This window comes from Neovison vison, chromosome 14 (assembly GCF_020171115.1).
Source record: "Neovison vison isolate M4711 chromosome 14, ASM_NN_V1, whole genome shotgun sequence".
Classification (NCBI taxonomy): domain Eukaryota; kingdom Metazoa; phylum Chordata; class Mammalia; order Carnivora; family Mustelidae; genus Neogale; species Neogale vison.
This window is the reverse complement of record NC_058104.1, coordinates 30214541-30241139: the sequence shown is the minus strand read 5'-3', so window position 1 is coordinate 30241139 and position 26599 is coordinate 30214541. Positions and strand designations below refer to the sequence as shown.

Sequence of the window (26599 nt, the reverse complement as noted above, 5' to 3'; positions counted from 1 at the left end):
GGGACTTTTAATTATAAAAAAGATCATTACAGTATTAAAGTTTTGCCCAGAGATTTTTCCATTATCTATCCCTCAGTGGTCCTTTTGTTGGTAAATAAAAAACTAGATTTCTTTTAAGATGAAAAGTTTATTTTGCCTTTTGCCTAGAAGCAAAACTAGTGAAAATTAAAGTATAAAAATAAATACAATTTACATTAATGAACATTCCACTCAAAGTAAAAATAACAAAAATAATGTATATAAATAAAAAATCCATTAAAAGCACAAAACAATTTCTGGCACTTTTATGAGAAGAAGCTGTGAACATTAAAATAGGTGTAAAACACACATGCTTTTACCTTAAAAAAAAAAATAAAACAAAAAACAAAAAACACTCCCATTTCTCAACCTTCATCTAAAGCTACTTTTAACTTTCTCCAAAACATACTATTTGTTTTAGCTAATTTGCATTATTGTGCACAAAACTTGTAGCATCTCTTTTCTTTCTGGGAAGACCCACAATGATATGAGTAAGGTGTATCCTGAGTTTTCAGAATAATAAAGCACAATTTATCATATTAAGATATTTTGATACACTTTGCCTACAAATAAAAAAATTGGTAACTCAGACACTTTTTACTGTCTTCTGATTTCCTGCCTCACTCATTTAATAAATGATAAATGATACATATCTCAATAAAGAAAATCAAGTTTACACCCAGAGTAGATTATTATTGCCTATCTACAGCTGGATGTAACAGCTAAATTTTAAATAGGACAAAAAATTGGAGGAAACAATCTTTATCTCCACCTTCTTAAAAGGATATTAAGAATATATATAGTCTGCATTTTCAAAATACCAGTATTATTTAAAATTCAAGTTAGAAAGAGTAAGTGTACACAGTCCCAATTTTATGTGAGAAGCACAAAGCCCTTTTTGGAAATGGCATAATAAATTAACAGTGACATTCTCTTCCATAAAATCATGTTCCCTTAGTAACATTTTTTGGTTTCTATTTTAAATGAATACATTAGTGATGAAAACCTTATATATCAGTAATGCAGAATTTCAACTCGACAATATTACTATCCCACTGGAAAGTCTGAACTTATTGTATAGCCCTTTAGTGTCTCCTAAATCAGGCAAGCTAGAAAAAACAGACTATGAAGGAACAAAATACACAAACCACGAAGAAAACAGAAGTGCATGCAGGGTGACTCAACTTTACAGAACGGACACACGGATTCACTCCTAGGTGCTACTACCTTCAAGATTGTGCTATCTCCCTAATTTGTTACCCTCCACAGAAAGATTTTATGATTTAGGAGGAGTGTTTCCAAGAGTACTGGGGTAACCTACATTAAACCTAACATTTCTGCACAAGACAACTAGTGGTTAAGACGAATGTACACTGGTGACCAAAACGGTGGCCCCCAGCTCCTGTGGTAAATTCTGGAGGGAACACAATCAGCAGGCAAGTGTTTTCTCCTATGAGATTATACTCTAAGTCCAAGACTATGAAGACTGAGAGATTAACCAGTGTTTAAGTTTTATAAAACCAAAGAAAAACGTTCTTCTGCGGTAATTCTCCCTTGAATATAACAGTATCTAATTTATCAAATTTAGCAATCAGTAAGAAGAGGTAAATGAAATTTGTTTTTCCAAACATATTTGTAATTTATCACACCTTTTTGACATTTTATAGAAATAAATCCAAATGTCCTTGAAATTTACAAAAAAACATTCTCAGCAGACATCTGGGTACAGAAAACAAACTTGTGTTTGTACAGGTTAAGCAGAGATGGTTGATTACTAACTACTACTGTGTCTTCACCCAAACCTAATCTTAAGAGGATACTGAGGGTGTAGAGAAGGAAACAGCCAGACTGATCAAGTTTGCAGATAACTGCTCAGCCCTTTGATGTCACTTTGCCTGTGTAAACAGTCCAGGGTTAACTAAAGAGTCCTGCACAGGAAAAAATCATAAGCGTGTAGCCCCCCACCCACCCGCCCCTTGTTCATCCTAAAGAATGCTGTCTTCTTAAATTGTCGCAACATTTGGCCGCTTTCTTTGGATTTTTCCTGCATATACTCCTAAAAATAGAGCAAAACTAATATTATTTCTCAGTGTCAATTTTTCTATAATTCCAATTAATTAGTGTTCACTATAAACCAGGCACCCGGCTAAGCAATATACATGGTCATACTTAATCCTTACATAAATAATCCCAAGGTAGAAACTGTTACTACTATCTTAAGGATAATAAAATCAAGACATGGGAGAGTAGGTCACGTGCCTAAGAAGCAGCCAGAAGCAGACTCGGAGAACCCAGTTACACCTGATTTGTTGTTTTACTTAACAACCATTTCGCATTACTGCTTCTACTTTGCTTTAATTAGTGGCTTCTGAATGTCACTATAAACTCCTGAGTCAAGCACAAGACATCAAATGAGCAAATGTTTTAAAACATGAGATCAGAGATTGCAATTTAGTTTATAAGAACTATAAACAACTTTAACTGCTTTGCAGCAAACTATAAGCCCTTCACATCCTACTTCGGTCTAAGAGTATTAAAGTCTATCATCACAACAAAAATGATCTTTCTATAAATTGCTAAATAAAGGGTTCATTCTCCATGCACATCAAAATAAAGCATGAAGTTTAAGTTTGTCTGAAACATAATCCAGGTCATTAAAAATCTAAGCAAGAAAGAATGATCTTTCCCAACTGCCACTATGGCTCTCTATGTTGAAATTCAGTTAGAATATTAGTCAGGCATATCCCAAATTTCCAATTTATGTAAAATGATAAAATCTTAGTCTTTTTCATTTGTATAAATAATGCACTCATTTGCAAATAAATCTTTAGAAAAAAACAGGAAATTTTGTACTTGTTTAGATATACAATAATTATACGTGGTAAGTTCATTTGCATTAATAATTACGAAGCAGTACAATTAAAGCACACTAGTTCTAGACACTGAACTTCAGTACGTTACTAACGGCAATGACCTCCTATTCATCCTCCATACTGTTGAGCGTTACTTGTTCTTTTTCTTACAGATTCACGAGGGACAAACAGTGGAGATGAAATGCATGAGACAAGAACGTGGATAGTCATCACCATGGCAAGTGGAGAGTATCACACAAAACAATCCTAATTCCTCAATGAATCACCAACTGGCCAGGATTTATCACAATATAGGACTCTAATATGGGAAAAAAATGCCAAGGTCTTATAATTCCATTTAACTTCACAAGCAACAGATCTGGTGTTTGGTCTGAGTACTTCCAGAAACCTTTCAAACCAGCTGATTCTGAACACCTCTGGAATAAGCAGGATCTTCAGCTACACAGTCTCCTTTAAAACAACTCCACTGACTGTCACTCACAGCATCTTCCAAAAGATGACCTTTTATATTATAGTCTACATATGCAACATAATGAATTAAATTCACCATATACGTGCAAAAAGTCAGCAATCACTTCAAAGTTATGATCAGTACATCTCATTCCCTCTTCAAACTTTTGTGAACAAATAGCAATAACACGAAAAAATTTATGTTGTTCATTCCCTCCTAATTTGGAGGAAATCACTTAGTAATAAAAGCTCTGAAATATGCCTAATCGCATATTAATGGAAGATTAGAATTGATTAGAGATTTAATCTTCATTTTCTAGCGATTAATTTAGGTTTCTTCTAAATGTTTAGAAAGCAGTGCAGTTAAAGCAAAGCACTTTGAAAGTATTTTTTAATGGATCACATAATTTCTGGTGAGCTTATCAATGTGTCTTAACAAAGATACCCACAAAATATTAAAACAGTAGCTTAACAGCTTTGCATTAGCTTAATACTGAATTTGTCTTCTTGCCACCATAAACAATTTAAAATCCATAAAACAACAAAAACAAAACTTACCCCCTCCCACCTGGCATATTCACATGTGATCTTGTGGCCAGAGGGAGAAATTTTTCATGGCTTTACGTGCAGATAGAAATATTCCTGGGTGATACACTTCCCCAAAGCTGAACAAACATGTAGATTTAGGCATCGGTTATTACACTTTACTAATGTATAGAGAAGTTTTCTGAATTGAGCATGTGTAATTCTATAAATTTTTCAGATTAAAAAAATGTAGAGCGTTTCATTACAGAAATCAAGATTGGAACCACAGGTTTACTACGATCTCCTGACTGCCACAGCATACTAACACAGATGATCACTCGCAGGAATGATGGTGAATATGCCCAAATTATGGTGGCAAGGAAAGACAAGGTATTGCCCTAGGGTGGCCTGCATCCCGGGGCAGCTCGTGCACGTCCTTCTACTGAACGGGCTTCGGGAACTCATTTGCTACACACCTGAAACAGGCGCTCTGTTAGGCACTCTGCTCTGTGAAGACTTCTGTCTATTTTGCACAACCCCCTTCACTGAAGTCTTAGGGGTTCTAATTGAATATAAAAAAATTAATAAGTCACTTGCATTAAGGTCTAAGTATCCAACATTCAAAGAAAGCAACCATAGTGCATCAACGGTTCAAAGCACAAATAAGCTCGAAAAGGACGAAAGTCTCACGCATGCGCACAGCAAGGAAGCTACACGGCTTCAGCAGGGACTAGAAGACTTTGCTGGAGAATCACTTTGGTGATGCTGAGCTTACTATATGGATGCTTACAACTCTTAATGAGTAAAATGGTATGAAATGAGAAGTAAAAACATGCCAACGTAAGATGATAATTAAAATATAATACACAACAATACACCCAAGGGTTATCTTTGAACACAAAACTTTAAAAGATCTTCATAATGCTATGAGCAAATCACATTTGTAAAATAGTTACCCTTTAAGTAAACAGCGCTAAATTATGTTTCCCGCTCAAAGCTAATTTTGATTTGGATGTTTTAAAATACCCTGCGGTGGCGTTCTTACCCTTGTCTACTGAGGAGCCTGTGAACGGGTGCATTCTGCCCTTGGTTTGGCTGAAGGACTCTGCTGACAAAGTAAAAAATTAATTCAAAAGAGAATGACATAAATTCATTCCCTTCCCGCTTTTTCTTTTAACAGATGAAAGATGATTCACCGTGAGAGGAAAGTCATCTATGCAGATAGGCCAATATAACAATACCACACAGCAATTATCAAGCCGACTGAAGCATATTAATAGAGTACTTATATTTTGTTCACTTGAGAGCCCAAATCTTAAGTTTTATCAGGATGTCCAATGTATGTGTTTAACTCTTGTGTTTTTAGGTAATTTATTTGTATACTTTACAAAAACCGACTTTTCCTTCCAAACATCCAACTGGCATCACTCTTGTAAAAGTAGAAATAATATCAGAAATACTAAGCTAGGTTTCTAAGGTTTTTGTTTATTTTTTTAAACATTTCATTTATTTATTTGAGATAGCAAGAGAGACAGCACAAGTGGCCTGGAGGCGGGGCAGGCAGAGGGGGAGAGAGAAGCAGGCTCCCCTCTGAGCAGGGAGTCCCACATGGGGCTCAATCCCAGGACCCAGGATCATGACCTGAGCCTAAGGTAGACACTTAACTGACTGAGCCACCCAGAAGCCACTAAGGTTTTTTAGTAAGTAACCTAAGTAAGTCCTGGGCTATGAACTGAGCTTGGGACATAGGGTGCTGAAACTTCTACCTGAGATGGCATATCCTAAAGAAAGGTCCAGAAACACCTGGTCTGGCATGTAACCAGGTACATGACCCAGTGTTAATATGGATCTCGGTGCCTCTTCAATCCTCTAGCCAGAAGAGACTGTCCTACTGATCTAAAGTTAGAACTAAATGAACAGAAAGTAAGCTCGGGATTTATAATTTTTTTTTAAATAAATAAATAGTTTCTCACAGAGACGAAGTGATTTTTCTCACCTTGTTTCAGAAGGATTCTGCTTAACCAGAAATTTCTTATTTGGCATTCCCATTTCAGCAGCTCTAACACAACACAAAAATAAGGACACACAAACATTGTATTTAGAAAAGGAGAGAAAACACTTCTGGATGTGACACAGGATGACAGAAACAGATCATTTACAGGTTGCTGTACGACTCAACTGTACTCAGCGCACTAGAGATTACTTTCCAGAAAAAAGCAGCTTACTAAGACAGTTACCAATCCTGGTTCTTGGCATTAGGTTTTCCTCCCATGAAGTCTTTTGCATATTAGACAAAGAATATATTCAAAAGATGTAAAATTAATACTGAATATGAAATTTAACTATTTTTTTTAAAGATTTTATTTATTTATTTGACAGACAGAGATCACAAGTAGGCAGAGAGGCAGGCAGAGAGAGAGGAGGAAGCAGGCTCCCTGCTGAGCAGAGAGCCCGATGCGGGACTCGATCCCAGGACCCTGAGATCATGACCTGAGCCGAAGGCAGCGGCTTAACCCACTGAGCCACCCAGGGGCCCCTGAAATTTAACTATTTTTAAGGCGGGGTGGCTATGATGGCACAAGTGAACACTTAGTCTCCTTCGGTAATTGACACGCTTAACCTAAAGATGAAATCAGATTTTACCACCTGAATAATAAAACTTCATATAAAAAAAAAGGGATTTCTATCAACTGAGCTATAGAAAAGTGAACACTTTTATCTAATTTGAATACACAAATAGACCAACAGATGACTAAAATTAATTGCTTTGCTAGTAACTGAATTAAGGTGACAAGAAACAAAGAAAACTTACTTCATGTACTTCCTCCTATCGAGAGACTTCTGTGTTGCAGCCGACAGGGCCACTCGTGGACTTTTCATTTTGTCCTTGAAAATACAAACCAAAAAGCTTGAGCGGTACCAGTAATACCACTAAAATAATACAGGGATGATCTCAGACTGCATGGAAAAGCTTCTCTTACTAGTATTTGAAACTTTAACTTAATCTGTCTTTAGTACTAAAAAGTTCAACTTCTTATATAATTATAATTATTTTTCCCAATGAGATAATATAAATTTAGCTTCTTTTTCTTTTATCGACCCATTTAAAATCACTGATTCAAACCACACACCTCCAACACTCTGACAGGTATCAAAAAACTCTGGTTTCCAAAAAGACAAAATCCACCTGATAGCTCAAAGGAAATTCAATCAGGAGCGGTGATAGTTTTTTAGAAGTCATCCGAACAACCGTGAATGCTTCAACTCCAAAATCTAATCACAAAACAATACCCAATTCTTTTAAATCTGTCTTTAGAGTTAAGCGTTGCTGGTAATCCTGGGAACCCGGTCTATGCTTAAAATTGTAGGGAACATGCTAAAGTCAAAATAGAGAATGAGATTTGGTATCAATTACCCCCAACCCAGAACCCCAATGTGAAGTAAGAAGAAATAAATATATTGGTCTCTACTCCTCGTTCCTGCTGATATTTGATCTTTGACCCCTGTTCCTAAGACAGAGCTCCTAAAACCCTAGGAAGCTGAGATAGTGATGGTAGGAGCATCTTCTGCTCTAATATTTGGTCTTGACCTCAGTTCCTGACACAGAGCTCATAAATCCCTTGGAATTTTCTGGGTGATAGAAGCATCTTTTGTTCCGATAAGACAACTTTTAGAAGGGGCTCCCAGGTTCAGGCTAGTCATCAGAAAGACCAAGCAGGAGTAGAAGCTCATCCCCTTGTCCAGAGACAAGAGAGGGGCTAGAGATTGAGTTAATCACTGATCATGCCTACATGATAAATCCTCCACAGCAATACCTAAAGGATGGGGTTCAGAGAGCTTCCACGAGCACATCCATGTGCCGGGAAGAGGGCACACTCCAACTCCACGGAGGGACAGAAGCTCCTGCCCTCAGGACCCTTCCAGTCCCTGTTCTATGTGTCTCTTCATCTGTATCCTCACTTGTGTCCTTATACAGTAAACCAGCCAATCCCCTAACTACTGTGAGCCATTCAAGAAAATTATCAAACCCAAAGGCAGGGTTATGGGAATCCTGTTTTATAGCTGGTCAGTCAGAAATACAAGTGACACCTGAGACTTTGGATGGGAGGAAGTCTTAACTGCCTCCTTATCTTATAGCATCCGACTCTTAACTCCAACTCCAACTACCAGAACTGAAGTGAATTGTAGGACCCCCCGCTGGTGTGGGAGAAGTGATTGGCGTGGGGAAAAACATACACCTGGTATCAGAAGTACCAGAAGTTCTATGAGTGTAGAAGAAATAGTTTTTCTTTTCTACTCTTCATTCATTAAAAACTCACTTAACGTACCATTTGCCTGAGCATTTTCTCTTTGCGAACTTCTCGATCGTGATGGAGAATAGACATTCTTTCAGCGGCATCCATTACAAAGAATATGTCATGAACACCATAGAGGGCGGCTCGCAACTAGGTTCAAAAGAAGAAAACATTGTCCCCATTCAAAAAGAGGAGGTTAGAGTTTAGTAATATTCTGTGCTCTTACACTTTTAAGGGAAAAGGGCTAAAAAGTTTGTTCTTTTTTTTTTTTTAAGATTTTATTTATTTGACAGAGAGATAGAGAACGCCCGAGAGCACAATCGGAGAGAATGGCAGAGGGAGAGGGAGAAGCAGGCTCCTCACTGAGCGGGGAGCCTGATGTGGGGCTGGATCCCAGAATCCTGGAACCATGACCCAGCCTGAAGGCAGACGCCCAACTGACTGAGCCACCCAGGTGCCTCCAAAGGGTTAAAGTTTTAATTAAAACCTCTTTTCAGTGGTTAAATGAGGGGAGAGATAGAAATTTCCATTCAAAAGCCTTCAAGACACATGCATTTACCTGAGCTAACACTCTTTCCTGAAGAGAAGCATCTTGTGCTGAAACAACTCCTCTCTTCAATGGTGCTTCTGACTGAAAACTCCTTATGAATTCCATAGTGTCCTGGAAGACGAAATACTCCTTCAAAAACCACTTTTCTAGAAAGACTCACGATCACTGGAATTTCCTTCTGATTTTTTTCTCAGCCAATTCAAAATCACTAAGAACATAAAACTATTACTTCCCAGAAGTCAAATAGAACTCCCTTTGAAGTGAGACATATAGAAACTACTTCATTTATGCACTTTAAAAAGTCATTTAAATGAGATTAATCAGATTTCTATAATCGCCTACATTGCAGTGACTAAGAAATGTTTGATCTGCCTAAGTTCTGTACTAATGAGTCACCTCTAGCTAGTGACTAGCCATCACTGGGCTGAGAAACTGAGCCAGAAGTGAAACAGGAACAAAAGACCAACTCCTTACTTTTACAGTTTGGCGAAGTTGTTTCAGCTTATCTGTCTGCATAAGCCTTCGAGTAAGAAATCCTTTTGCCACTGCAGTTACCTTATTAAACTTTGTTTGTAATTCCGGACTGAAAACCTAGAAGAAATCAGACAGACACCATGAGTTAAGAATCTGAGCCTTATAATCCTTAATCTATTACAATGAGCTGAATTCTATACATGTATGCTCTGTGTGCGGTCATCTCCGAGAAGGGCCAAGCTATTTGATGTAGGGCACAAACATCTGTCCTCATCTGTACAACCTAAGATAATGTAGCTCTTTTTTTTAAAGATTTTATTTATCTATTTGACAGAGATCACAAGTAGGCAGAGAGGCAGAGAGAGAGAGAGATGGGGAAGCAGGCTCCCTGCCGAGCAGAGAGCCCAACATGGGGCTTTGATCCCAGGACTCTGGGATCACAACGTGAGCCGAAGACAGAGGCTTTAACCCACTGAGCCACCCAGGCGCCCCGATAATGTACCTCTTTAAAAAAGATAGCTAGATAGACACGCAAATATCATTAAGTTCGCCCACCTGAGACCATTTAGGTTTGGCCCTTCCAAAAGGCCTTGTTACTGAGAGCTTGGTCAAGCCACTAGTTGATGAGCCCCAGAGGTAGAAGGGTGCTTCGTTTGCAGAAGCAAAGCTGTGCTGCAGGGCAGAACTTGTGAAACCTAGAGAAATACATGTACAGTGTTCTACTTGACGTCATATAATCAAAATATGCAGAACATCCCAAAAAACACTTATGACTCGCTAAGAATAACAACTGCCTCTGAAACTAGTCCACGTGTGGACGTGAAATATTTAAGGGCTTTACGCTTCTGCACCAGATGGATCTTTTCCACACAAACAGCGTCTCAGGATAATTGTAGATGTGGAGATAAGCTCTTGATAGGTCTGAAGAATTAGATGTAATTCAAGAGCACCGGGGAGACGGCAAACTGTGTTTGCAGTTGAAGCACATCTCCTGCTGCATGGATTAACAAAGCCGGGGCTCGGAGTCAAATATCCTGACAGTTTCCTGGCTCAGGTGGCTTCTTGCATGAACACCTGCTCACCGGTCTTTGATCTGCTCTCGCACTTCATTTTTCACTACTTACTGGGCAGCTGGCAAATGGGATTACTTGAAGGATGGAGCTAGAGTTTGAAAGTCAAGTATCTTACTATAGGATAATTTCTTCCAACGGAAGAGAATTTTGAAAATATTTACCGGAGCTATTTGAGTTTGAAGGACGGAGCGAGTCCACCTGAGACAGCATCGTTTCCAGCAAACCAGACTCATTTATTTTTCTCCATTCTAAGTCCGCCGCGTTGTTGCTGCCCGATTCTGATGCTTCAGCTGCAATCACCTTCTTCTCTTTTAACATTTTTTCCTGTTCTTCTATTTCCTGTAGGTTAGCAGTGTATTATATAACGTGCTACATCTTCTGTTGAATTATGTACCAAAATACCATCACTTTAGGCTTAGCTAAAAGTAATGGGTAATTATCAGCAAATGATTAATTTCAAGTTTTCCTACCTCCAATGAAATCTTAAAACAAGTATCCTTGTTCTTACAGTACATTCTTGCAGAATGCATAGTTCAGCATCAATATATAAAATCTTTGAAAAATACTAAACGTTTTGAATCAAGGATTCGATGAAGTATCCTTTTGATGAATTATGCATTTATTTTTCGATAAGGAGTTCAATATTAAACCTCACACTTTGGCAATATCCATGTATCAAAATCAATCACCTCCAGGGCACCTGGGTGGCTCAGTGGGTTAAGCCACTGCCTTCGGCTCAGGTCATGATCTCAGGGTCCTGGGATCGAGTCCCGCATCGGGCTCTCTGCTCAGCAGGGAGCCTGCTTCCCTCCCTCTCTCTCTGCCTGCCTCTCAGTCTACTTGTGATTTCTCTCTGTCAAATAAATAAATAAAATCTTTAAAAAAATAAAAAAAAATAAAAAAAAAAAAAATCAATCACCTCCATAGATTAAGATATACAGGGGAAGAAACTACAAGTACCCTTTAGGTGACCCAAATTCATTATTACCGCCAGTGAAATTCCACTTACCAGTCCCACACCCCTACGTCTTAATTCCTCACCTTCTGCAATCTCTCCTGCTCCCTTTCCTGCTCCGCGATGAGTAGGGATAACTGCTGGGCATGCTGTTCCTCTAGCCTCTTCCGCATTTCTTCAAAAGCTAACATCTTGCTTTTTAATATCTCCTCGCCTTCTGAAAAGAAACACATCCCCTCAAATTTAGAAAATCGACTACTATCCGACCGAAGATACATTCCTGGGGCCGATGCAACACAACCAAGGTAGAGCCAGGGCCCCACTCGGAGCCACAGTCTCCTCCGCCACGCCCTGCATTTCGTGCTACCGACGGAGGCTGCTTGTCGCCACCATCCCCACTCACTCCACAGATGCCACCATGATCTGAACCGATGGACCAAGACTATCTGCTCAGTCAAGAACCTCCTTACTCCGGGCACCCGAGTGGCTCAGTTGGTTAGGTGACGGACGTCGGCTCGGGTCATGATCCCAGGGTTGTGGAATCGGGCCCCACATCGAACTACCAGCTTTGCAGGCGAGCCTGCTTCTCCCTTTCCTTTTGCCTGCCGTACCCCCTGCTTGTACTCTCACTCTGGGTCAAATAAATAAAATCTTAAAAAAAAAAAAAAAGATTCTCCTCACTCAAATCAACTCTCCTTACTCAAATGAACTTTAAGATGCGATTCACATCTGTATCTGCATCTCACCTCTCTTCTGACTCTGGTCCTTCTCCAGGATCTCCGGTATTGTAGTTTCTAGTTTTGTTTAGTTTGGGTTTTTTAAATAAATGTTGCTTTGATAATGTAAGGCTTCTCAGCTTCAGTTTCCAAATAACACTGGATATTAAAATTTTAGATATTTAAATTGCAAACTAAAAAATTCATTCAACCATCGTGACTATGCAACTTACTGAACAGAAAGAGGTAACACACTCTCAGATGTTGAAATTCCAAGTATTACACGGATGCAGTACCTATTCATGGACGCATCACAATTCAACTGAATTCAAAGAATCATTCTTTCCAAATATACAGTCAATGATTTTCACTGAAGGTAAGTATATTATAATAGCTATCTGTTGGAGCGCCTGGGTGGCTCAGTGGGTTAAAGCCTCTGCCTTCAGCTCAGGTCATGATCCCAGGGTCCTGGGATCAAGCCCTGCATCGGGCTCTCTGCTCAGCAGGGAGCCTGCTTCCCCTGCCCCCTCTCTCTGCCTGCCTCTCTGCCTACTTGTGATCTCTATCAAATAAAATCTTTAAAAAGAAATTATATTATCTATCTGCCATGGTATTCCCATGATTTGTTCCTAAATACATTTTATTCAGACAACAATTTGCATTTGTGTGCAATTTTCCACAGGCAAAGGGGAGCTGAAAAGCAGTAGAAATAAAACTTTCAGGGGTGCCTGGGTGGCTCACTGGGTTGGGCCTCTGCCTTCGGCTCAGGTCATGATCTCAGGGTCCTGCGATCGAGCCCCACATCGGGCTCTCTGCTTGGCTGGGAGCCTGCTGCCCCCCTTCTCTCTGCCTGCCTCTCTGCCTACTTGTGATCTCTCTCTCTCTCTCTCTGTCAAATAAATAAATAAAATCTTTCCCAAAAAATACAGCTTTCAGCAAAAAAGGACAAAGCTCCTCAGCTCAACCACTCAACCAACAGCGAGAGTCCACTCAGCTTTCAGCTCCATCTTAAGAACATCATAACCGAGCGCTGCCCAGGGGTTCCTCTGAGAGCAAGCGGGCTGCCTCCATGACTGGCCTCACCTCCCTCGCACTGGCCGTGCTCCTCTCAAAAGCTCTGCCAGGTCTGACCCTTAGTTAGCTGTGTGGGCCTCTGGTATTCACAGGCACGGCCACCAGTCACACTGCCCTATCCATCTGGATAGGTCCCCAGAGATCCACTGATGTTTTTATTAGAGTTCTTATAAATTACACAGATTTTCAACCGTCTGTCCCAACCCTATTTTTCCATAAACCCTGTCATTTCTAGTGTGCGATTTTACAGAATGTGAAGGTTTTTTCAGGAAGGTATAGATCACACTGGAGCTGAAACGTTTATGTCCAAGAACTTCATTGACTTGACTCACTTCTTCCATATCGGTAATGAAGAATTATGAACCACAACAACAAAGTAAGGAGTTAAGAAGACATGTTTTAACAAGTTGCTGTTAATATGACATTAGATATGAAAGAAATTTGAAATAATTTTTATCAATAAAGATGTCATTCTTAAAACACTACTCAGAGCCTTATTTACGATTTTTCTCTAATAAGCTGATGTCAAAGGGTTCACTGAAAGACCAACTATATGAAGATCTGATTACAAATGAAACAAGACTGATGAAAATATTAGAAACCACTGTCCATCTAAAAGGAAGATATCGTATTAATACACTAGATTAAGACTATGAGCGATGTTTCATCCAAGAACTTTTTCCTCCAGTCACTAACAATTTTCTCTGTGATACAACATGAACTGTGGAAGATTCGTATTTGAAACAAGAGAAGGCTTTAAGAAAGCCTATCCAATGGCAATAAACAAACAATAGCTAATTATAGGTTCTCCAATAAGAGAAATGAAATGAAAAACCCTGATAAACAGATGAGGACAATTACTATTGTTTTTCAAAATGTCAATTAAAAGTATTCGATAAAGGTGCCATCTGCTTGGCAGGTATCAACTTCAAAGTTTCCTTACCTTTGAAACTACTTTCTAACATTTTATTCTTGTTCATATAGACAGATCCCTTGGGGTATCTTTTTTCTGGGAAATGCTGCCTTTCCTGTTCAGCTATTCCAGTCGCTAAGACGTAAGGGCAGTTTTCTTTTTGCAAACTATCAATATCTAAATCAAGTCTCCGTTTAACTTTCTCAAAACTGTTATCCAAAAACAGTTCATTGCCACAGGCCACTGTAGGGGTGTCCATCTGCTGTCTGGCATTCTGGTTTTGCATCAGTAAAGGAGATGGGTTTTTTACATCGTAAGATTTATTCAGTTCCATTTGTAAATTGCAGGTGTTTTTCTCCAGCGCGTTGGCTGACTTGAGGGCGCTCACGGTTCCAAAGTTTTGACTCACTATACACTGACTGGTGGCATATGGCTCATGCAATCTTGGCATTGTAGGACACGTACTGTCCAGCTTGGGCGGTCCTCTCCCATCGGACGTTAACTGACCTTCCATGATGGCAAGTCCAGGAATGACCTTGTTTTCTAACTGATTTCCTGAAGACTGGCATACCTGATTTGATTTACCTACAACCACTTCCTGTATGGCTTCAGATGTATTTTTGGTGACATAAACCTTGCTTGGACAAACTCCTACTAAATCAACGGGTAACTTTGGCACAGTTTCAGGTATGTTTGTTTTTTCATCAGTATCTTGAACAACTAAGTCTACTGTCTGCTCTTTTCCTTTAGGACTTAACTCACAGGCATTTATCGGGTTATTTATAAGGATATGACATGCTGATGATGGCCTCGAATGCCTTCGATGCATTTTAGGACTCAGGCTTGGCTCTGGACTAGGTAATTTGGCATATGAACCAGTAAGACTTTTGATAATGTTATTCTCGGGAACAAAAGTGGGAATGACTTTAAAATCAGATTCAGGGTCTACAACAGTGCGATGGCCAGTTCGTACAGGTATGTCCACTTTCGAAAAGCTACCTAACACGGACTCATTCGTGCTGCTTGCTTGAGTGGAAGCACCTTGGAGAAGAACATTTGATTTATTAAGGCTTGGTTTGTCCGGAATCACTGCAGCACAGGGTCTGCCAGGCCACTGCGCCTTCTCCTTCCCATAGTCGGTCACTTTCACAGCCTCGTTTTCCTTATCTGAGTGACTCTCGTGAACACTCCTCTTCGCACTAGTTCTCGGACTGCGTCTAGATTGCTCTCTTTCTATGTACTCCTTTGACTTTTTCATCAGGTTCTGAAGACTCATTATGTAGGGATCTGGAGTAACTTCCTCCAAAAGTGTTGGGTCCAGTTCTTCACTGGATGGGAAGAGGCCATCGGACAGAAGAGTTTCCTGAGGGGCTGCTGAGGGGATCTTCGCGGAAGCTTCCTTTTCCACGGGGGTAACAACATCTGAACTATCACAGTGCTTCAGAGAATGAAATTCTGAGTCCCTAGCTGAATCTGTCCCATTAGCTTTAAATTGGTCCTCATGATTCAATGGCAAAATTCCAGTTGTCTTTTCAAGCTTTCCTAAAGTAGAGTGTTCAGTAGGGCTTGGCAAGATATTTGGAAATGTGGAAGGGACATTCAAGTTTCTGACTTCTGAATCAGAATAAACTGTTTCAGTCTCCCATGGATCAAAATCACTGGGATTCGGTGCTTTTCTAACCTGGAAAAGGAAATTTAAAAATTATTATTTCCTCACTGCAAAGAAAGGCCTTTGATTTCATTATTTTCTAAAATTGAAATAGAAAATTCAAATATTCTAATATTTGAAAACACAGACAAAAACTAAGATAACCTTTTTCTATTGTATTGTGTATCACATGGGGCTCAAATTACTATTAAAAATATCTACTGATAAAGAAATCAAATAAAATTTTAAAAAAATCAATAAAATAATAAATCAAATAAAATAATAAAATATATATATTTTATATATATATAATATATTAAAAAATAAAAACATCTATTGGCCATCCTGGCCTATTTGTTAAAAGAGTAAAAGAAAAAAAGGAAATTATCTAATCTGATACAAATATGCACACATGGGAATGGGTACATACACACATCTATATGTACATATACAACTTAATCTTGGAATATATGGATCTTAACTTTCTCCTGTATTATATATTATTAAAGTCACCAAGTGGGTCCTCCCATGAAAACTAAGAATACCAATGTATGAGATAAATAGCAAGCAATTAAATTTCTTACTTGAGTGACTCTAAAGGCTAACTTGTCTAGGATATTAAGCAAAAATAATTCAGTAACAAGACTCCTGCCTTCCACATGCTTACACCAGATTTTAACTAAAATCCTTCTATATGATGAGGTAAATTTGTATTAAATGATAGCTCAACCATGTAGCTGAAGTTACTTAGAAATAAGAAGATTTTCACCTTAAAATCTAATTCACCAAAGCAAATTTCTATTTGATTAATTGACATTTTAAACAGCAACCCATTAATGTGTTTTAGAACAAGCAAAATAAATAAAAATTTTATAAATTAAGACGAGAACGACTAACACACAAGAGATACAATAGAAAAAATAAAATTACATTTTCTATCTAAATAATTTGATGTTGCAAAAGAATAAAAAGTGAACTGGATGGCTTTTAAAGATTATATAAGCATATATTAAACTGACAGAAATTATCATATTGTCATATCAATACAGACTCCAGAATCCTGAATATTAAGATTTTTAGGTTGTTATGTATGTGTTGTTTTTTTTTTCCTAATCATATGGCACTCCCGTTATACCTTACAAATCCCAAGACATATAAGGGTTTCCAGGTAGTATGCAATAAACAGCACAACAAAATGTACTTAGTCACAACCTCCGCACCATAATAAAACAAAAGGGAAACACATTCACCAAATTCATAAACATGTTCATAGGCTTAAGAAAAATAAACTGTTTCCTTAAAATACTTCACATTTCACATTTATATATACAGCAGCTACAGCTATGTTTCTTGTGTACTACTAAAATGAGCCTTTGGTTAGAGAATATAAATAACAACAAAAATGTATCAAAGAATGATAGGTTTTATAGGTAAAAGAGACCGGAGACATCTATTTGTACGACATAAAATGTCTCTATTGCATAATTAATTCATTACTCTCTAGTTTAACAACGTACATGCTCTATTAAATGTTGGAAGCTTTAAGACTCAACAATCTCATTAGTAGTATATTTGATATAATCCCTCACTGGACCAACAATGACATGCCATTTTTGTTTCAATAATTAAAAACTTACCCTTATTATTGTGCTACATATTATATTTTTTAAAGTTAAAATGGACAGCCATTGTAATGTGCAAATTAAACTCCACTACCCACAGACAAATGAAAATAGCAGTTAGTGGGAAACAGCCTAAGGTTCATTGTACGAGCGTCATCTGGGATGAATTATACAAACTACGAACCCCTAAGATTATGAAAAAATGTTAAGATGTAACCAGCAAAACAGAGCTGTATATGGCAGAAATTATTTGTTCAATGTACTTCATGGTTTTTTTTTTTAGTATGAAATAATCCAGACTTTAAAACGAATTGTTTACAAATTTAAATTCAGCTAAATAAAAACAATTGCAAAAGGCATGAATGTACTGTTTAAATGGTTTCAGTTTAGATCTAAGATGCATCTAGACAATTCTACTTATGTAATCTAAATTACATTTGTGTACTTAAGAGAATTTCATCAAAAAAAATGGGGGGCAGTTATTTACTTTAGCAGAGAATGAGAATAAGGTCATTGACTCAATAGTCTGAATAGTTCAGAGGTAAACTACAATGGTCAATTCCATCATTTAGTCACTGAGAATTCCATGTTTTTAGAGTCATAAGACACAGACAATAAGCAATTATATTCAGGGAAGGGCTCCATTGTCTAAGTACCCTCTGATTCAAGTACTGGGTGCATTACTAACAAGCAACTGAATGCTCTTCTGAGTAACTGCAATGGAATATCACAAACCACAAAGATTCTCAAACATAACAGTGAAATATATTCGTAACTAACTAGAAAGTGCAAACGTATTTCTGAAAAGTTATTATTGATGTGTACCTCATGATTTCTTAATTATAACTTTTAAAAGCCTACATTACACACCTGAACATTTTCAAGAATCTCTTGGACCCGAGTCAATAGAGCTTTCTTCCTATTAGCATGTTTTCTTGTTTCTACATCAAGTGCTTTCTGCTTTTCTTGTTGCATTTCCTTTCTTTTCTCAATGTTAAGCTGCAAAATATCAGAAATATGTAATTATTTCTCATAAATATAAAAACATCTTAAAATCAGGAAGCCTTGAATCACAATGATTAAAATGTACAACATGTAAAACTACAGGGAAAGAAATCTAATGGTGGGTGGGGGCAATGAGTGGGATGGCGCATGGGAGATCTTTCTGTGGGTCTGAAAATACTCTGTATGGCTGTGAGTTACACAAGTGTATGCCATATATCGAAACTCCTGGAACTTTAGAACTTAAGCTCTGTGCGTTCTACTGCATGTAAATTATTCTCAACTGAATAAAAAGTTAAAAGAAAAGAAAAAACCTGTTCACTTTTCAAATGCTCTAAAATGAGAGGTAAAATAAGCACTTCTGGCCACTGCTGAGCTTTTCATTTGGCAGTATCTTACCCCACAGGGTCAGATTCTTCAATTTCTAATCTTCTAATCAGTGTACATTTTATCTCTTCGCTATTTCAAGAAAATGTCTAAAGGCTTAATGACAAAAGAAACAGATAATGTTTTATTTGCCTACAAAATCAGAACACATTTGGTCTTGATTCATTGTACCTTCTAGAAAAAATAAAATCCACCTTAAAAATTGAAGTTTCTAAGCATTACATCTTTTTAATGAATTTAAATCTTAATTATTAAGTTCTAAGAAGCTTAGTCACTGCATGAAGGAGTCAAGACTTATTTATTTTTTTTAAAGATTTTATTTATTTACTTGACAGACAGAGATCACAAGTAGGCAGAGAGGCAGGCAGAGAGAGGGGGAGAAGCAGGCTCCCTGCTGAGCAGAGAGCCCGATGCAGGACCCGATCCCAGGACCCTGAGATCATGACCTAAGCCGAAGGCAGAGGCTTAACCACTGAGCCACCCAGGTGCCCCAAGACTTATTTTAGAATAATGCAAACGGAAAACATACCATAAAAAATTATTCCAAAGTTATGCTATTCACCTATCACATACAACATAAAATCATGGATTAAGGTCCATAAGCATCAGATTTTGCTGATAAATACGTAACTGATGGAGTCATAGACCCTAAAAAACAAGGCTCAGATATTTTGGTCCATATTAAACTAATCAAGCAATATGTTATCAACTGGCTGATAAAAATGTTTTAAACAAATTGTTTTTAAAGTTTTTATTTATTTATTTATCAGAGAGAGAGAGAAAGCACACACACAAGCAGGCAGGGGCAGGGGGGCAGGCAGAGGGAGAAGCAGGCTCTTCATGACTTGAGCCAAAGGCAGACACTTAACCACCGGAGCCACCCAGGCATCCCTGTTATAAAATTATTATTTGCATGGTACCAAAGAATCATTCCACAATTCACTTGCTAATCAAAAAGGGGAAAATGTATACTTTCAAGAGTTATCTGGCAGTCACCACCTATAAAAGCAAGTGTTCAAACTAAATATTGCTAACAGAGGGACAACTAGATTATGTAACTTCTAATTTAATATGGAGCACAGGGCATCAGCTCTAAAGAATTCTTGCCAAAAATGTTTAACCGGACTTTGACCCAACTTTTGTTTTTTTTTCCTAATCAAACCTTTAGACTTAATTTCCAGTTTATAGGAACTACAGGGACTAGAGGACAAGTAAAATATCACCATGGAAAAACAATTAGACAAACCCAAAATAAGGCATTCTATTAAGATAACTGGTCTGGTCTCCAAAAATTCACTATCATTACAAAAAAAAAAAAAAAAAAGGGGGGTGATGCCTGGCTGGCTGAGTCACTCTCAGGGTTGTAAGTTCAAGCCCCATGCTGGGTATAGAAATTGCTTAAGAATAAAATCTTTTAGGGGCGCCTGGGTGGCTCAGTGGGTTAAAGCCTCTGCCTTCGGCTCAGGTCATGATGCCGGGGTCCTGGGATCAAGCCCCACATCGGGCTCTCTGCTGGGCAGGGAGCCTGCTTCCCTTCCTCTCTCTGCCTCTCTCCACCTACTTGTGATCTCTCTCTCTGTCAAATAAATAAATAAAACCTTTAAAAAAAAAAAAGAATAAAATCTTTTAAAAAAATATTATTTTTAAAGATTTTATTTATTTGACAGACAGACATCACAAGCAGGCAGAGAGGCAGGCAGAGAGAGGGGTTGGGGAGAGCAGGCTCCCTCCTAAGCAGAAAGCCCAATGTGGGGCTCGATCCCAGGACCCTGGGATCATGACCTGAGCCGAAGGCAGAGGCTTAACCCACTGAGCCACCCAGGTGCCCCACCCTTTCTATTTTTATGTTTGAAAATTTCATTACAAAGTGTTGGCAGAAGATACTGATCTTTTAACTCCTGTTATAGAAATTTTTTTAACTCTGTTACTTTCAATTATATTAATTTCCTGATTTGAAATAAAGTCACAAACATTTTAAAAACATCCAATCAGTATGAAAGAATTTATAATGATTGAAAGAGTGCTTTCCTTCCCATCCTGTATTCCTTTATCCTTTCTCAGAGAAAGAATATTCTTATATAAAAATCCAAATAGTTAACATATATATATTATAACCATATATAAGTACCTCCTATGACCCAAGTAGTGTTGTAAGCATTGTACATATATTAGAGCATTTAATCTTCAAAACAACCCTGTGAAGTAGCTACTATTTTTAATCCTCATTTAACAAATAAAGGAAATGGACCTGCAAGTTTGCACAGCAGCTAAGATACAGAGTAATGACTTTTTTTTTTTTTAAAGATTTTATTTATTTGAGGGACGCCTAGGTGGCTCAGTTGGTTAAGCTGCTGCCTTCAGCTCGGCTCAGGTCATGATCCCAGGGTCCTGGGAACGAGTCCAACATCGGGCTCCCTGCTGAGCAGGGAGCCCGATTCTCTCTCTGCCTCTGCCTGCCACCTGCCTGCTTGTGCTCTTTCTCTCTCTCTCTCTGACAAATAAATAAATAAAATCTTTAAAAAAATAAATAAAATTATTATTTATTTGAGAGAGAGATAGCGAGAGAAAGTATGAACAGGGCAGGCAGAGGAAGAAGCAGGCCCCCTGCTGAGCAAGGAGCCCAATGTGGGGCTTGATCCCAGGACCCTGAGATCATGACCTGAGTCAAAGGCAAACCCTTAACTGACTGAGCTACCCAGACGCCCCAGAGTAATGATTTAAACCAAGACCAGAAGGCTCTAGAGCCAGGCTTTTAACCACTATTCTACCCTGCTCCTGAGAGCATAATGTGTGCAGTGATTTACAATAGAATGTGGAGAACCTTCCATGCCTGCACATTTAGGTCTACTGCACTCGTTTTAATCGCATGAATAAGATTCTATAAAATGGACCACAGTCTGTTAAACTAGTCTACTACTGTTAGACATTTAAGCTGTTTGCTAATCTTTTGCTATTTTAAACATTGCTACTCCATAACCTGTACGTACTTCTTATGGCACAGACAAGTGAAAGTCTAAGATATTCCCCAAAATGGATCTGCTAAGTCAAAGTTACATATACTTTTAGATTCTGATAAACATTACCAAAAGGGTCCCCCAAAAATAAAGTCAAGTGCTTTTCTCAGCAAAAATGCAGTATAAGCACCCTTCCTCACAATCTAAGGAGCACTAGGATCTTGGCCTATCAAGTAGATTAAAAAAAAAAAAAAATGCAAACTCATTTGTTTTTCCTTAATTCTAAATAAGAGCCATATTTTTCAATCTTTATAAGCTTTTCTTTTGTTTTTCTGTAAACTACCTTAGCAATTCACTATAGAAAAATGATTATTTCAAAATCAAAGAATATTTACCAGTGGAGAAAGCACAGCCACTCCATGGAAGCGAATAAGTGAGATGCTTTCAGACTGGACAGGCAGAAAGCTCTCTGTGGATAGTGATGCCTCTTGGATTCTGGCAAGACTATCCTCACAGAACTTCTCATACTCCTCCATCTTCCCAAAATTATACTGTAAGAGAGAAAAATGTCTTTTTTAATGAGCTGAAAAGAACATATCTTAATTATTTGGCAAATTTTATTTAGCACAGAAATATGTCTAGAATGCACAGCTTCTAAAATTTGCCTTCCCAGAGGTTTGTGGTTTTTTTTTTATACTGATGAGCGGCTAATTCCTAAGTATAGGTAAGCACCTTAAGACCCTACCCAGTTAAGCCTTGTTTCATATAGTAAATATGTCTGAACACAAGTAAGTATATAAACCAATCTTTAAATATGACTTGTCTAAAAAAGTACTAAGAACTCGCCAGTGAAAAATTCTTAATGGAAAAAAAGTTCTGTACCACTTCACTAACTTTAGATTATAAAATAGAATATTGTATTTTCCTTAGCAGGACTTACATACATAACAAAAACTAAATCATACAAAGGTGGAAATGCTTTTGTAGCCAAAAAGGGTATTTTTTGGAGACAAAAAAGCTATTTACATAAAAGAGGGTATTTACTTTAAAAATTCTTTTGTTATCATGAAGTTCAAAGTCTATTACTTTCACATCTCAAAAATATACTTTGACTTCCTGGTCACTAGGCAAATCAGTCAGAGGTGGAAAATCTACTGGTTCTCATATTAATTCTATTTCATTGCTAAAAACTGGAACCACCACCAAACTAAAACCATCAGCCCAGTAATTTCACGATTTCTGGAAAACTGTGACAGTGGCTATAAAAATTCAAGGTAATCAGGAAGGATTAGCTAGCAAGTTTGCTCATTTAGCTAGTGTTAAATATTTAATTGCCTGTTTCCACAGCATTAAGTCTGGCTTTGTTTCCTTTAAACAAACAAGGGAAAGTAAAAAGAGAGACCTCATCAGACTCATCAACAGCAAGGTTATAAACTGTGAAAACAGAAAAACTAATACAATAATGCTCCTGTAAGTGTTCATTTTAAAACAATTAATTAACAAAGAAGGGGGGCAGAAAAATTCAACTGATGATGTGAAATACGCAGAGATGAAATAAGATGGAGTATGATACTGTCTTAAGCCTCAAGGCACTTAAAAATTCCGTGAAGGTGTCAGGGATAAATTATAACACAATTAGAAATGAAGAAAAAGCTTCTTCTGATTTGATTATGAAAAAAAATCAGATATATTTTGACCAACTGGTAGTCTTATCAACAAAACTTCCTACCATCCCATCAATTCTAATTATTTCTGTATTTGACTTATGCAAAGTGTGAGCTTAATTTCAAAGAAATGGATCTTTAGAGTATAAATGAGATTGTTTTGCAAACATATTCATAAAACAAGCCAAAAAACAAACCACCACACCTTCCTGCATGACAACCATAGCAAGGCCTCGTTTTTAAGTCTGGATTTCAAACCCCATTATGCTGTCTCAAGAACCAGAATATGAAGCTAAAATGTAACAGAAATTCAAATGATTCCATTTCTACTAAAACACTCAAAAATATTTTTTAACACAACCCCTGCAGCCAGCATAACAGGAACGAAGATACAATGAAAGAAATATACTTTCTATGGGTACACAAGCAAAGCATGAAATTCTATTTTAAAAGTCTGGGAAATGTAAGGAATAAATAAAAGACTCTTAGGGTAAGTTTTATTTTTTTTCCAACAACATCATATAGATATGCCTCATTGCTTTGGAAAGTTAAATTCATATCATTCGTATCTCTTCAAAAGACCCGTATGTCATGCATATTGCAGATGTACAGTAATAGACTATAACGAGTCTATAATAGAATAACTATAGCATATGATAGTGCATTAAATACGCAAATACAAGTGCTAATATGGCTGATCACAGAAATCACCAAATGATCCTAGAGCATGACTGAACTTTTCCTATCCTTCAGTCTCAATTTGGATGCCCCCCTCCTCAAACCATCCCTGACGATTCCATCTACATTAACCCTACATCAGAAACTATCACATCACATTGCCCTGCTGCCTCCCAATTTTCATGGCACTTACCACTATCTGAAATTATCTTGTTTATTTCCTTGGGTTTTGTCTGTCTTCCTCCACCAAAACGTAAGCTCCATAAGCACAGGTACCTTTTCAGTCTTGCTCACCACTGAATCCCCATTACACAGAACAGCGTCAGCACACAGTAGGCACTTGATAAAAGTATTGAATAAATGAATTAGGGTAATTAGCTCAATCAATAAACCAGGAGAAACCAGGAGGAAAAAAGAGAGCGGACTATACAACAAAGAAGCTAGAAAGGAAGAATGGAATTTAGAGAATGGTCATTTCATGGATGACCTTATTCTCTGAAGAAAATGGTACCTCTAAACTGCAAAGGCAATCATTTTTTTAAAATGAGCATCATCAGGCACATGTGTGGCTCAGTCAGTTAGGCACTGGATTCTTGATTTTGGCTCAGGTCGTGATCTCAGGGTTATGAGATCCAGCACCTCCCTGGGCTCTGCACTGGGCATGGAACCTGCTTGGGGTTCTCTCTCTCCCTCACCCACAGCTCTTTCCCCTTCCTCTGTCTCTCTCTCCCCCTATTTAAAAAAAAAATGAGCATCGTATCCTATATGATTAAGCAAAGGGGCACTTTGTTTCTCAAACCACAATTATCTGTCAACCGTTTTTTTAAAAGGAGCCTTAACAAAATGCCACTCCAACCACAAATCTACTGACCCGTATTTCACCGTCAGGCATTACTGGTCCACTTGAACCAATAATTTGCCAGCTGCATCAAGTTCAGACATGCCTTGTCTTCTCCATTTATACCATGACCCTTCTCCAAAGGAGCCTCTTTGCAAATCCCATAGATTCATCCTTCTGCTAGCTACTCCTCACCAGTGTTCTACCAAAAATGTCACTAAAGGGAATGGTAAAAGTAACATATAACTGATCTTGCCTTGATTTCAAATCCTAGCTGGTTGTTTACCCCTCAGTGCTCCCAAAGACATAATCTCCTTGTATACACAATAAAGGGAACGGTTCCTTATTCAGGCACATACTAGCTGTGTGTTCTTGGCAATTTACTTACCATCTCTATGCCTCAATTTCCTCATACGTAATGCAGGGATAATCAGAGTATCTGTCTCAAGAACTCAATGAGCTAATACATGTACGGCAATTAGCATAATGCAGGACATGCAGAAAGCATCAACAAACGAGGACTGCCTTTATTATTTAGAGGATGATGATTATTGTGATTTTTATCACAAGATTATGAATTCCTGAAGGGCAGTGACAGTGGTTGGTTCCTGGCAGGATTCAAATGTAATTTTAAAACATGCAAAAGGGGTCATCTTCCTCATTTCGTTGTTTCCAGACCCCTCCCCATCAATCTCTAGGCGCATTCCACTTGCCTAAATTGGGGGTAGGGAACTGAGATTACAACAAGATAGAAGCAGAGTGAGTATCACCTAGCAGCATCTGAGAATTTGCTTTATTAGCCTCAAGCTTATTCCCCTGAGGCTCCAAAGCAGAATAAACAGCACTGCTAGCCAGGGCCTTTGGTTGTGGTAACCGGCTTTCAGAATGGCCAGAGCACACCCTGAGGATGACTCCCTCGGCAGCATCTTGGGAGAAGAAAAACGGTCCAGTTTTATCAACAGGAGGTGATTCCCCAGCTCTGCCCCGAGGTATTTGCCAGGGACCCTCTGCCCTGACTCCAGCGCCCCACGCCCACCTCCCCCAGCTCCTCTGCTAAGGTTCCATCCCGAGGGCCCACCAGGCAGCGTCAGCATCCGAGCATCACCTCCGCGCGGAGTGTCGCTGGTCCCCGGGCACCTGTCACCTCATACCCGGCGCCCTTCTCTGGGTTCGAAGACCGGGATCCCAGCACCTGCGTTCGGACTCCCTACAGAGCTCACACCCTCAGCTCCCAGGGCGCCAATGCCGCCTCCCCCCGTGGCCTCGCAGGAGGAACCCACGGAGGATGTACCTAGCCCCCGCCTTATGCACACACCTGATCTCCCACGGCCCGGTCAGGCTTTTTCTCCTTCGCCACGGGCCTTGTCAGGAAGCAAACAGCTCAATTTGTACTGACAGAGAGCAGCTCGGTCCGCCGCCTCCTTCTCCTTCTCCTCCCCGCCATATTACGGGTCTCAGGCGGCAACGCGGGATCCTGGCAACCGCCACCGCTGCCGCCACCTCCCGGACTCCACCTCCTCGGGCGGCACTTCCGGTGGTTGCTTCCGGGGCCGTTGGAACCGTTGGGCCTCCAAAAAACTACAATACCCGAGGTGCATTGCGCGGCCGGCTACACGGCCTGGCTGGGTACTTGTGCCCTGTCATTTAATACTTGCGGGAAGCGCGATGCACGCTGGAAAACGTAGTCTTCATTGCAAACTAGAGTCTCGAAAATTATGTGGGAACGCTGTTCAGGTCTGAACCCCTGAAGTGTTCCTTGAAATTGCTACTTTTTTCTTATCTGTAAAGAGATCACCTCTTTCTTTGTGGTCGTTGGAAAACGTACAACGATCACCAATTTTTTTTCTCCGTAAATAAAAATTTGCTGAATCCTAGATATCAACTCTAAGC

The 26599-nt window shown here is 38.7% G+C and overlaps 1 protein-coding gene across 6 annotated transcripts; it reads right to left on the bottom strand.

Moving 5' to 3' along the window:
* Positions 1-1992: 1992 nt before the first annotated feature.
* On the bottom strand, positions 1993-26206 carry CCP110 (centriolar coiled-coil protein 110). Of its 6 annotated transcripts, none has more exons than XM_044232814.1 (16): positions 26025-26206; positions 24065-24210; positions 21925-22080; positions 18057-18185; positions 13947-15597; positions 11300-11427; positions 10420-10597; positions 9741-9880; positions 9186-9302; positions 8721-8822; positions 8195-8311; positions 6679-6752; positions 5863-5925; positions 4912-4974; positions 4343-4428; positions 1999-2074 (listed from the first exon to the last, which is right to left on the bottom strand). In XM_044232814.1, the coding sequence occupies exons 3-16, from the start codon at positions 22063-22065 to the stop codon at positions 2022-2024; spliced, it is 3042 nt and encodes a 1013-aa protein (XP_044088749.1). In that variant the 5' UTR covers positions 22066-22080; positions 24065-24210; positions 26025-26206; the 3' UTR covers positions 1999-2021. The 6 variants fall into 6 exon arrangements, with proteins under 6 accessions (XP_044088750.1, XP_044088751.1, XP_044088749.1 ...); XM_044232811.1 differs by having other exon boundaries at positions 11300-11430; positions 26025-26205; XM_044232813.1 differs by having other exon boundaries at positions 4912-4971; positions 11300-11430; positions 26025-26205.
* Positions 26207-26599: the final 393 nt, after the last annotated feature.